At 37.7% G+C, this 13357-nt stretch overlaps 1 protein-coding gene and 1 long non-coding RNA gene across 6 annotated transcripts; one reads left to right on the top strand and one right to left on the bottom strand.

Moving 5' to 3' along the window:
* Positions 1-1017: 1017 nt before the first annotated feature.
* On the bottom strand, positions 1018-6193 carry LOC111012676 (uncharacterized). Of its 4 annotated transcripts, none has more exons than XR_015788704.1 (6): positions 5972-6193; positions 4145-5426; positions 3972-4062; positions 3808-3899; positions 3489-3565; positions 1018-3372 (listed from the first exon to the last, which is right to left on the bottom strand). It is a non-coding gene; the product is annotated as an uncharacterized LOC111012676 (long non-coding RNA). The 4 variants fall into 4 exon arrangements; XR_002601612.2 differs by having other exon boundaries at positions 1019-3372; positions 3808-3851; XR_015788705.1 differs by having other exon boundaries at positions 1019-3372; positions 3972-4055.
* A 2467-nt stretch (positions 6194-8660) lies between these two features.
* On the top strand, positions 8661-12193 carry LOC111007850 (transport inhibitor response 1-like protein). Of its 2 annotated transcripts, none has more exons than XM_088120020.1 (4): positions 8661-8871; positions 8936-9612; positions 9879-10380; positions 10472-12193. In XM_088120020.1, the coding sequence occupies exons 2-4, from the start codon at positions 9050-9052 to the stop codon at positions 11372-11374; spliced, it is 1968 nt and encodes a 655-aa protein (XP_087976146.1). In that variant the 5' UTR covers positions 8661-8871; positions 8936-9049; the 3' UTR covers positions 11375-12193. The 2 variants fall into 2 exon arrangements, with proteins under 2 accessions (XP_087976146.1, XP_022136070.1); XM_022280378.2 differs by having other exon boundaries at positions 8662-8871; positions 8997-9612.
* Positions 12194-13357: the final 1164 nt, after the last annotated feature.

Genomic DNA, 13357 nt, shown 5'->3' with positions numbered 1-13357 from the left:
ATTAAGTTTTTTGTTTGCTTTTCCATGTGTCAAATTATTTGTTACAAGTTAGAAGAAGCTCAAACAAATTAGGTCTTATTGATATGTAAATTATATAAAGAAATAAAGAAACTAGAGAATTATAAATAGCCAACATGAGCATAACTTAGTGGTAATTGATACACGTTCCCTTTCTTTGAAGTCTAATGAGAAAATTTAGAGAATTATGAGTGTGCTTAATTTAGAGAATTATGAGTGTGCTTAATTGAGATATAGATGCAGCTTATAGAATGGGTGAATTCAACGGAACTTGGGAGACGGAACTTAGGTAAAAACTCTCTCTGCATGAAATTCATTTTATGCGCTCTTGCCTTCATTTTCTCCCTCTTTTTCATTTTTTTTAAATACATTACCTTATGTTTTTATTCTTAATAAAATTTTAAACTTTTCTGAGTATATTCTGTCAAATTTAATATTAAAATTTTAATTTCATCCCATTGAAACACGAACTTAATTAAATTTTGCAATATGTGCTGTCTAATATGTGAGTTTACAATTTTTGTGGCTAGTTATGGAACATTTAGATAGAAGAGAATATTATTGTGAGTTTTTATGTGTGGGATGTTTTTAGATGAAATTGAATATTTTAATACCGGATTCTTTTACTAGTTTAATTTGTTGATAGAATCAATTATTTGAGTGGTTTGGTTTAAGCATTATAACTTGAGTTTGGGTATTTTATGGGTTGAGTTTTAACTTAAATATTAATTTTAACAGTCTATTTAAGTTTAGAACTTAATTTGACAGATTAAGTTAAAATTTATTTCGAATTAAATATAGAAATAAAAGTAGCTTCCCGTCCATATATTTTTAGCTTTGATTTATTTTAGTACATCTACTTTCAAAACATTTGATCGCTATACTTCTAAAAAATTACTATTTAGATCATTATTTACAAAAATATTTTACAAAATTTTCTACCAAATGAAAATCTATTAATACAAATTTATGGCACAATTTATAAAATTTAGTGAGTGAAATGTCGTAAGGCTAAAATAGATGTTTTGGAAGTACAAAAATCAAAATCAACCAAAATCGATATTATATCCACCAAAATAATATTTAAATCTTTAAATTAATAAATTGACATCATATGCGATTTTTTTTTCTTTTTGTGAAAAGACTGCATATGATATCAACTTATTAATATCACATCATATGCAATCTTAAAAACGAATCCTCCTGAAGAAATTCTTGAATAGGGAATATTTACCTTCCACGGAGGAAATCCACGATGGCAAGGAGCTCTTTCCAGTGACCGATTAGGTCATTGCATCTAATCTGAAGGATCGATTCTCTCCTTTGTGCCCGTTCTGAAGTCTACGGTTCACCAAAGTTGGAGAATCATTAGAAATTGAGTCTTCAAACCGTACAACCGAGATGCAGATTTCGCGAGCTGCGTCCGCTTCTCATTCTCAGCCACTAATGGCGTTTGCTGCTGTCGTTTCCCAATCCATCCTCCTTCTACGTCTGCACTGAATCTATTCTCTTCTTTTTCTATGCTCCATCGCACGTCCACCTCAGCGCATCAAAATAGTTTCAGTTTCCATGGATATCTCTCTTGCAAATTGCGATGCAGAATCTGCCATTACTGTTCACGGTTTCTGTCACTGGAATCTCAGAAGTAAAGGCAAAACCTCGAATTTATGACCATGGAAAACGGATTTGCTCGCCGGAATGGCGAACGAGTTCACTGCGGGAAACCTTAGGTCATGGCGGCCAGCCAAGGCAGTGTCTAGAAAGCAGCAACGGAAGGTTTATCACGGGCCAACAGCCGCCGTACGAAAAACGACTTCATTGCAGCAGTTATGGCTACGGCAATAAGAGCATTCGCTGCAGAGTGTAAGAAAGAATCCCGCCGCAGAGTTTGCAGTCGCGGGCTTGTCAATTTGACCTCCGACAACTTGCGGATGTAAAGAAATCGATCGTCGTCGGGTACATGCCCTGGGTCAAACAATTTGCGGCGGCGCGTGTGACACACTCGCCATGAGGTACTGAGTGGTAGGCAGTCGGGATCGTGAAAATGGGAAGCGGGATGCATCCGATGTTTCCGAGGCAGAGGCGTACCTGAAAAGAATATAACTTAGTGCTCAAAGTATGTAGTATCCCTTTACTTGGGGCGGAAAATACTTAGATTGTCATTTCTTAATGTTTGACAACCCACTGTTTCCTTAAAAAGTCTAATTCTTTTTTTTTTACTAGTCAAATATTCAAGGGTCGTCAAAATATATTTATTTACCGATAAAGTTACTCAAGTATTTTTTACTAAAAATTTGACAACTAAAATACATGAATGCATAAAAAATAGAATAAATAGTTGTCAACCTCTTTTGCACGTAAGTTTTACTTAAAAATATGTCCAAAGTAAAGAGTAAACATAAATGGAATGTAATTTAGGTTTATTTATCATCTAAAATTATTCTAAAATTATTCTTTTTATAACTTAGTAAATGAAATTAATTCGGATATAATTCTAATTTTAAATCTTCTACTTTAGTTTTTTAAATCTAAAATTTAAAAGTAATCTATAGGTAATGTTTCTACGAAGTCAAATGTTTGAATTCTCGCTCGACATGATGCTCTTAATATGATGGGATAGTATCCGTGGGGAAAAAAATAGATATAAAAAGAGCAAGTTCTATATCTTTGAGTGAAGCCAATATCTATTGGATAGAAAAGTAATAGTAGAACAACTTACATATGGGATTTACAGCGGTATTAAAGAACTTTTCTTTTCACAAGCAGATAATATAGAAACAAAATGATTACAAGAACCATAATACTTTTTAAACTACGAATATGATACTTTATACTTAAAAAAATAAGAAATATGATGCAAATCTCAAAACAGAAAACAATAAAAATTAAAAGAAATAAACCACCAAGTGACAAAATCATATGCCGATCTCAACAGAGCTAGAGTGTCAAACATATTGTCGATTCTAATCTCTTTTTCTAATATTTCTTGAACTGAATCAGCCATACGCATGCATAAGCTTACAACCTACACATTAACTATTAAGTAGGCCCTAGCATACTTGCCAAACTTTAGTGCTTCTAGAAGCCCAAGCTCAAATGGGTATAAAACTCTTGTAATCCGCAGTGGGTGGCCATATTTATTTAATCTCAAAGGTCATTATTTGAATTAACATTTGTTTATTTTAGTCTCGAATTGATCCATCAAATTCTTCAAGTAAGCTTAAGACAATTATAATTCTATTAGAAGTGTTGATGAATACTTAACTCTCAGTACGCTTCCAACTCCACTTGGCCATTTGACTAAAACTTCAGCATAGACGTCCATGTTGCACAACGCTCCATTGGCCTGAGACCCTAAAAACATATATTAAGCTTAGTTATATTAGTTATATTTACTCTCAGACTTTAATAACATACACACAAAAAAAAAGTGTAAGCTCTTCAAACTCTTTTTGTTAGTGTTTTCTCACGCTTGCAAGCTACAATGTAATTGAGGATTCTTCTAAACTTGTCGCTTCAAAGCTTGTCAACTCAGCATCTTTCCTTGCTAGAAAACAAACAGAGAGTCATGAGTAAATATCAAGTTGCTTAGCAGAATTTGATAATACAATTGCGATTAACATTTTTGTCATTATAGGTTTCAATGATATGCTTGGCTTATTTTTGTCAAAAGAAAAAAATTTTGTTTGACTCTGCATATTAAAATCATAAATAATCAACAGAGAATGAGTTTGAGGTTCCACAAAGTACAAACCATGGCATCCTTCGATGCACAAAATTCAACTGTACCTTTCCATACTCTTGACAGGATATAGCATCTCACCGATGATCAACTGCAAGCCAATGTTGGTAATTTCTATTTAAAATGGTGGAAATTTAACCTAGTTGATCATGAACTGAGTTTGAGATTTCATAAACCATGATATTCTTCAATGCTCAAAATTTAACGGTACCTTTGTGTAATCTTGACAGGATATAACATCAATCCTCGCCGATGATCAACTGCTAGACAACATTGATAATTTCCATCTATGATGCTGAAAACTTTAACCCATGTTCATTATCAACTGAATTTGAGATTCCATACACTATGACATTTTTTAAGGCTCAAAACTTAATTGTGTACCTTTCTAGACTCCTGACAAGATATAACATGCTCAAAAGTGAACAAACCACTAGACAAGTATTTCCATTTATGATTTTGGTGGGAATTTTGACCCGTGCCAATCAGAAACTGGATTACTGCAAAATTTCTTTCAAGCTTTTTCAGAGCACTATCAGAGAAAACAGCCCATAGACCAACTGATGTGAATTTTTCTGGGTTGATCTTTACTTGTTCATGGTAGTCTGCCTTCAGTGGATTCATTGGAATACTTCTATCAACATTAGAATGAAATCACGAATCCCTAAAACTGAAGTATGGAAAGCAAAAGTTACTGTAGACGATAAGAAATTTAGATAGCTCCGCAAAACAATGATGTAAAGGCCCATATTCCTCAGACCTTATACTGCGTGCCGTATGCTCAGATCTAAACAAGTTTTTATGGTTGTTTAATTCCAATAAATATTATCTTCTCCATTTTCAAAGTAGCCTAGTCAGGCGAAGAGGTGAATATATTACAGCCTATGGAGCAATGCTAAACATTTGTTGCAAGTTCGTAACTCCCAAACCCAATAAAAGAGAAAGGTTTCCCAAGCCCAATAAAAGAGAAAAGTTTCCCAAGCCCAATAAAAGAGAAAAGTTCAGGATTAAGAACTCCTTCAGCATCTCAAAGACCCTTGCAAAACCACAAACATGAATATACATATAATTGATGTTTGACTTCAGAAAATTTTGAATTTTCCGTTTCACGGTCTCATCAAAGTGACGAATGCATTATGGCCTCTTTGGACGGGTGCACATAAAAATATGTACTTCAAACAGTAAAAGTTGAACTATATGGTAGCTTTGATTGCAAAGCAGCAAGAACAAGCAAAACCACGTGAGATTTAATGTATTCGCCTAATCATTTTCTTGGAAGATGTTAGAAGTTCCAACCACTGCCTTAATTTCAAGGTTGAATTTCTGTCAATTATAAGATACCAATTAACAGAAAGGAAAATTTTCTTATCCTCATTCTTGTAAGTTTGAAATCATTCTATTCAGATACCAATGATAGTAATGTACCTTGTAAAAGCTCCATCGAATATGCTCGCCATCTTCATACAGGAGAGGCAAGTTTTGAGTTGACGGATATACTGTGCGCATAACTGACCAGCAGATTCGAACAGGTAACGTGCAGAAGCATTAGCCAATGTTCTGGTACATTCTCGCGTAAGTCTCCCGGAACATTTGCTCGCAACCAAAGTCAGTAGAACTTTAGTTCCTTCTGTAATTCTTCACACAGCGGCATCAGCAACACTAGGCTCTGTTTTCAATGGCAAACAAAAAGAAAAAAGATGTGAGTTCGTCAAATGAGTTTGAAGATAAAATGAAATTTGTTGTTCTAACACACGGCTAACTCAGATTATATACTATTTCAGATAATCTAGATTCTACATGAATATGACCATAAGTTGAAACATTAATAAGCAAACGAAAATTTTCAACACAATTTCTCGAACGCTGCTCTTGCGAGAGGGAAATTGGCGCGCCAATGCTACTCCTCGATCGTAACGTAACTAATGGAATTGGAAATATAATATACTGAAACGTTCGCTAAGAATCAAAAATAAAAGCAAGGACTCGCAATGATGCCACATTATATGTTCCTTGCGAGATCCTCACTCATCTTGATCGCCTCAGCCGCCTTGTTCCCCGACTTCCTAATCACTTCTTAACTAAATACAATCAGGAACCCTAAGAATCCATTGTTTGAAAAAAAAAAAAAAACTATTGACAAATTAAAACGACCTCCATTTACACAATAATTTATAAGACGGTCAGTTTCAGAGGCGTCTTGAGTGTACTTACCGCGGGAGGAACCGAAGAAGAGCTGGATGAATAAACATTTGGATTGGATTTAGGAAGCACTGCCGAAGCAGCTTCAATGGAGGTCAGAGGAGTGGCCGGACCAGTTATCGGACAGCGCCGGAGCGACGTCTTCGGCGCCGACCTTGACAGTACGGAGCATGGTTTGAAGAGGGAGAGATCGGAAATGGATGGTTTTGCCCGGGAACGCAAGGCATGGGAGGATTCGGTTGGTGAATTTTTAAAATAGGTTTAAACTTTTAGACTTAAATACTATTTTTTACTCTACCTCTTTCACTTAGATTTTCTTTTTTTTTTTTTACAGATCACTTTAGATTTATTTCGTTATTTATACATTCACGTTATTTCTATTTATCTACTTTCGCAAATGAGCATCCAACTACAAATTTCGATACTGGTACGGTGTCCCATGTGAAAGACTTCAATAATTAAATTAGCAATTAGACTGAAAAGTAGGAATGAGCACCTTATTAATTCAATAACAGACAGATTTTTCACTTAGGTAGTTGTGAAATATTTTCTTTTTTGATAGACAGACGTGGCGTACCAAGAAGGATGACGGTTTGAGCGGGATTCTAATAGATAGGGACAAACATCCCTGACACCTAGCTGGTGGGTAGACCACCTGTCGACCTATCCCTCTCTGCGAGGCAGCTTCATCTCTGAGAAGGTCACAAGGAGGCTTAGCTTGGTTATTCTTGCTACCAGAACCTCCTAGGCGACAAGGTTGTTTCCGACCTGCTAGGCTAGGGTTTTTTGTCTATTGCCCGAGTAGCCCAATGGCAGGTCCTCCACAAATTATGAGGATGGCCTGCGGACGGTCGTCCTTCTTCAAGAATTTTGGCTTCTAGTCGCTCATCCTGGTATACCGCTTGGTCCTCGACTGGATGTAGCTTCTTAGCCTACAAACTCCTTCAGTTATCCCTGCTGGACTAGTGTCTCGATCTGGTTTTTGATATCGTAGCACTCTTCTGTGTCGTGATCGTGGAACTTATAATATTTGGTGTAGTTCCGCTTGTGGGAGCTTTGTTTCATCCTTTCGGCCCACTAGAGGAGATTGTCAACCAATGTCCCATCTAGGCTAATATTTGGTGAATAGAAATACTGGTCGGCGTGTATTTTTCGAACTTGATCATCGGGGTCTTTTAGGTGGGGCACTACACGGTGTCGAGATTTGTAGTTGCAGGCTATTTGTTCATTGTCGACGCCTTGTTTCAAGGGACACGTAGACCTCTCCATAACTCGCCACCAACAATTGGACATCTAAAATGTTTTACTAATTTAGAAACTACTTTGATTTCGTTTTTGGAAGTATGAAGCTAAAATAAATATTTTTTAAAGTATAATGATCAAAATGAAAAAAAAAAATTTGGAAGGGTAAAAGAAATTTGAACCACGAACCTGTAAGAAAATTTAGACGCTAAAATATAATTAGATCAATAATTTGAACTAATTACACTTGTGGTATCTAACTACCCACGTTTCTATCTAAGCCTCGTTAAGCTTCAAAATATCATTAATTAAATTCTAAATGATCTTGATCGCTACCATTAATTATAACAACAAAAAGTTGATTTGACATATTTTGAATTATATTTTTAAAAGATAATTATATCGACACAATATTAAAAATTAATCATTTTTTTTATTTATTTGGTATTATTTAAATGACATAAACAAATTAATAACTTAAAATATTAATTTACCATCACGAACATAATTCAATTAGTGAAAACATTATTTACCTTTCTTAAAGTTGGAAGCTCGAGTCCTTCACCTCTTGGTGAGCTAGAAAAAATGATATTAATATTACTATCCTCCCTCAAACATTGGAAGGATGAATTAAAATTTTGGTTCTTATAGTCTCAATCTAGTTTAAATTTGATCTTTGATAATTAGATTAAACCTCAAAGATCATCTCCAAAGATTTTGTTACCAACTAAAATATCTATTTATCTTTTTATATTAGTCACAATTAATGCAATAAAAACTTTTTACACTAAAACATCTCTTTCTTTTTCTGAAGTCTCAAATTTGTCTGAAGTCTCAAATTTGCACTTCTACGTTTGTCAAATATTAAGAGAGGAAAAAATATATATCACAGTGTAAGTTGGAGATACCAAGGAGGGAGTAGGATAGTAAATTTCTGTCGACGTATCGACATTTCTACCTGTTAATGACTTTGAAATTTTTTTTAGGTAAGAAAATTTTATGAACAACTAAATTCCAACCAAAGCGGGAAAAGGTCCCAAACTATCTCAAGTTTCAGTTTCGCTAGCCCTGCCCACTAAATCGCAAGTTGATCGTTCTCTGATTCACCATTTCTTGCATTCCTCCAATGAGTCGCAGATTTTTGCAAGATCAATATCATCGTTGTTCAACATATTTCTTCAAAATGAATCCTACATCTTATTAATATTTTCAATTTACCTCGATATTTTTGTAACATTCCAAAAGAACTTTTACCTAGAGGAGATGTGAGAGAGTAAAGTTGATTGACCCACAAAGGCAAGACTCAAGACTCAAGAGTTAGAGCAAGAGCAAGAGTAGTTTGTTTTAGTTCTAGCTTTAGGCCAATAATGCCCTAAATAAATATTGAAAGGAAAAAAAAAAAGTAATGAAGTGAAATGAAAGGACAAGATTGTTGAAGGGAAAGTCCCTAAATAATAGAGCAGGTGTGTGGGGAGCCATTTGGAAAACTGGAATTGGAATTGGAGGAGGAGAGAGAGAGAGAGAAATTTAGAGAGAGAGAGAGAAGCAAGAAAGAAGAATCCCAATGGGCAGAAGAGAAGAGGCTACTGTTTATACTCCATTGTCCTTGTGATCACTTCAACTAATCCCTCCAAACTTCCATATCATTTCACAGTCCTCTCAAATCACAGGTATGGAGTTTCTTCTCTCTCTCTTCATTTTTCCTAACCTAAATCAAATCCATTTGCTTTTCAGTTTCAACCCCATGATCTGATTCACACTTGGTGGTTGTGGTTGGTTTTTTGTTTGGTGGCAGAGAGATCAGATTGAGTGAGAGTGGAAAATCGAGCTGAAGAACAACAAGAACAAATGTCCGAAGACGACGATCGATCTCTGACTTCGGATCTGGGCGCCGCCCAATCCGCCAGTAAAGCTCGCAATTGCACCGGATGTTCCGGCGATGTTTCCGGCTCTGGTTCTGCTGAGAATATCCTCCACAATGTCCTTGAGAACGTGCTTCACTTCCTCACTTCTCGCCGTGACCGGAGCGCTGCTTCGCTCGTCTGCAAGTCATGGTATCGCGTCGAAGCCCTCACTCGATCCGACCTCTTCATCGGAAATTGCTATGCTGTCTCCCCCTGCCGCGTCACGGCGCGGTTTGGCCGAGTCCGGTCAGTGTCGATCAAGGGAAAGCCGCGGTTCGCGGATTTCAACCTGATGCCGCCCAATTGGGGAGCTCACTTTGCCCCTTGGGTTGCAGCCATGGCCAAATCCTACCCTTGGCTCGAGAGAATCTACTTGAAGCGTATGTCTGTCACGGACGATGATCTGGCGCTACTCGCCGAGTCTTTCCCCGGCTTCAAGGAGCTCGTGCTTTTCTGCTGCGAAGGTTTCGGCACCAGCGGGATTGCTGTGGTCGCTTCTAGGTGTAGGTACGCGCGTAGATTTCATTTTTCATCTTCGTTTCTATCAATATCACGAGAATGGAATTTTGTTCCTTGCGTTTGCATTATTGTCTGCTTTTCGGGATAATTTCTTCGAATAATGTGGTTTTTTTAATCTGAGCAAGACATGCTGATCTTGAAGGATATTGAATTTTGATAAGATTGTGAGAGGGGTAACTAATGCCAAATTTTTGTTCAAGCTTATGAATTAATGGCTGGGTTATTCAACTTAGGCTGCTTGATTTATCTTTCAGGCATCTTCGAGTGCTTGATCTGATTGAATCTGACGTAACAGATGATGAAGTGGATTGGATATCTTGTTTCCCAGAGAAGGAAACCTGTCTCGAATCTCTAGTTTTTGATTGCGTAGAATGCCCCATCAATTTTGAGGCATTGGAGATGTTGGTGACCAGATCCCCTTACTTGAAGAAACTCGGAGTGAATCGTTATATTTCCATCACACAGCTATACCATCTGATGATTCGGGCTCCAAAGCTAACACATCTTGGAACTGGTTCGTTCTGTAACCCGGAGGCCATCGTTCACGGGGAGCTAGAGCCCGACTATGCTGCCGCATTTGCTGCTTGCAAATCCTTAGTCTGTCTCTCTGGATTCAAGGACATTTTGCCTGATTACCTACCATGTATCTATCCAGTTTGTGCGAATCTCACCACTCTGAACTTGAGCTATGCAAATATAACTGCTGAACAACTCAAACCAGTTATAAGCCATTGTCATAAGCTCCAAACTTTCTGGGTATGCGATCTTTGAGTATAGATGAATTATCGGGAAGGAATTTCGCTTGCAAAGCTTACTCCCCCCCTTTTTTTAAATCTTTATATTGCAGGCTCTTGATTCAATATGTGATGATGGACTTCAAGCTGTTGCTTCAACTTGCAAGGAACTTCAAGAACTTAGGGTTTTTCCTGTAGACGCTCGAGAAGATGGTGAAGGCCCCATTTCTGAAGTGGGCTTCCAAGCAATATCTGAGGGTTGTAGGAAATTGCAATATATCCTCTACTTCTGCCAGAGAATGACGAATGCAGCTGTGATTGCCATGTCAAAGAACTGTCAAGATCTTGTGGTGTTCAGGCTATGCATTATGGGGCGACACCAACCGGACCATAAAACTGGAGAACCCATGGATGAAGGGTTTGGTGCCATTGTTATCAACTGCAAGAAGCTCACCAGGCTTGCCATATCTGGATTATTGACCGATCGTGCTTTCAGCTACATTGGGAAGTATGGAAAACTGGTACGCACCCTATCAGTTGCTTTTGCTGGAAATAGTGATTTGGGATTGAAATATGTGCTCGAGGGCTGTCTTAGATTACAAAAACTTGAGATTAGAGATAGCCCTTTTGGCGATGGAGCCCTGCGATCTGGTTTACATCATTACTATAACATGAGATTCCTCTGGATGTCATCATGTAAATTGTCTCGCCAAGGCTGCCAAGAGGTTGCCCGAGCGATGCCTCACTTAGTGGTTGAGGTGATGAGGAATGAAAACGGCGAGGACATAAATAACCATATTCAGGTGGAGGATATGGAGAACTATGTCCAGGTGGAGGATATGGAGGAGAACCATGTCCAGGTGGAGGAGGATATGGAGGAGAACCATGTCCAGGTGGAGGATGTGGAGAACCATGTCCAGGTGGAGGATATGGAGAACCATGTCCAGGTGTTATATATGTATAGATCTCTCGAGGGGCCAAGGGACGATGCTCCAAATTTTGTTGACATCCTATAGAACGTTGGACTACAAGAAGTTTCAACTGTTACTGAGCACCGTCACAATTTTGTGCGGTAAGTTTATTACTGCTTGTCAAAGGGTTATTCTTCAATACCGAAGAAAAAAAATTCATGTATACCCACCCACTTGAACAAAGCTGGATGGCTTTTTTTACACGAGGAAGATTATGATGGTTTTTGGAGCCAGATCAATAGAATGAAAGCATCTCATCTGATATATGGAACTTCCTGAGACTTTAAAGAGTGGTGGTGGTGCTGAGGATCAATCTTTTTACTGTTCATCAGGCTAAACAAGTTTTCAAATAAGTTTGTTTCTAATTGTTCGCGTTTCTTCATTTCTATATTCGGTAACTGTAAACTAGAGCTGCTGGAGGAGGCACGGGTTGTAGAGAGCTGCATTGAAAGCTTAGATGGCGATTATGGGTCATTTTGTCAATTGAATCGAGATAGGAAGAACATTGCAAGGATTGGAGAATTGGTTGGTCGGTCGACTGCAAGATCTATGAATATCTCTCCATCCACCAGCCCACCAACAGCAAGGGGATGACACAGGTACTCGTACTACTAAGTCTTACAAGAAACATTAGTCCATTTATTTTGATTCAAATGGTAAGTAGATGTGAGATGGAAAGACCCGGCCTCTCTAGCTAAATGTTGTTTATTTCTAATCAGATGTACTAGTAGTGTAGGCACCTGGTTATTGAATTTACTATTGTTGTTTATCAGAAAATGTGAGATGGATGGGTAATAAATGCCAAAGTTATGCATGGACAGAATTTCCATATAATAATGGTACTGTCTCATCTCTCTTTCCTCCTTTCTTCTCTCCATTTCTTTGTGATAGCAATATGATCAGGTTTCAGCAATGCTCCCCGCCCTCTCCTCCCTCAAAGTGAAGGAGTTGAATTCTCAGGAACCCGAGAAGGCATCGGTCGGTCCCGTGTGATTTCGGGCTGTTCTCCAGCTGCAGAGATCACACCAAACCAAGATGCACATAAACGAATTTGGATAGGCACCATAGAGGTATATTTTCTTAGTACAACAACCATAGGGCAGTGACCTTAAAGAAACTAATTGGTGCCTTATCGACTTCGGATTTACCATATAGAGCTATCTGAACAGCCTAAATTAGGTGAAAAGAAAAGGTTGTGTTGAAGTGTGCTAGTTTTGTCCGTTGAATAGACATTGTATTGTTGGCCGTTTTCAAATTAGTCACTGTAGGATCAATTATTTGATGACTTGTCACATCCCCCCCTGAGTTTGCGTTATAAAGCAGCCATCCATTGATGATGGGCTCATATTTCTCTCTCCTCTCTCTCTCATAATGAGGAGAGGGAAGTCTTCTTGGCAGGAGGTAAAAGCAAAGTTATCATCTATTAAGTGGGATATGACTATGCTATTGAATAAGTATGGGGAGAGAGGCTTTGCTTTCTTGTCTAAACCTTATGTTGCAGTGGCAAGTTGGCAATAGCATATGTTTTGTTTTCTTCTTCCCACCATTTCTCTCTCTCTCTCTCTCTCTCTCTCTCTCTCTCTCTCTCTCTCTCTCTCTCTCTCTCTATGGGTAGAGAGAGAGAATCATGAGAGGGTTCCAATGGAGTTGATTGAATTTTTTCAGGGGAAGAAAGGCTGTTTTGGATAAGAAAGAGTGGATGTGGAAGAGTAGTAAAAAAGAAATGCTATTCTCATCATAACCAAATACATTGAATGTATTTGTTTGGAGGAGAAATGATATTGACAGAGAAGAATGAATGATATGCTCTCTGCTGCAGCCTTCAGGTTTTTTTTTTTGGCTGGATTTCCATTTGCTTTCTTCCTTCAACAGACCATTTTCTCCTCCCACAGTCATCAAGTGTGAGAATATTTCTGATGGGATGCTTCGTAAAGTGCCTTTAAAGCATCTTTCAAGTTTTTTTTTTTTTTTGGTCTTTTTTTAATTTCTTTTTGCATAAGTGTACATATTTTAAATTTGCTGAAAATG

Source organism: Momordica charantia (genome assembly GCF_013281855.1).
Source record: "Momordica charantia cultivar OHB3-1 chromosome 11 unlocalized genomic scaffold, Mcharantia_2.0 BLBB01000011.1, whole genome shotgun sequence".
Classification (NCBI taxonomy): Eukaryota; Viridiplantae; Streptophyta; class Magnoliopsida; order Cucurbitales; family Cucurbitaceae; genus Momordica; species Momordica charantia.
Note: the sequence above shows the minus strand (reverse complement) of the source record. Positions and strands in the feature narration are given on the sequence as shown.

Excerpts from the sequence above, each read along its gene's own strand:
- LOC111007850 (XM_088120020.1), top strand. The coding sequence starts at position 9,050 with ATGTCCGAAGACGACGATCGATCTCTGACTTCGGATCTGGGCGCCGCC. Across the intron at positions 9,613-9,878 it reads GTGGTCGCTTCTAGGTGTAG|GCATCTTCGAGTGCTTGATC; the intron begins GTACGCGCGTAG and ends TTTATCTTTCAG. Across the intron at positions 10,381-10,471 it reads ATAAGCTCCAAACTTTCTGG|GCTCTTGATTCAATATGTGA; the intron begins GTATGCGATCTT and ends TTTATATTGCAG.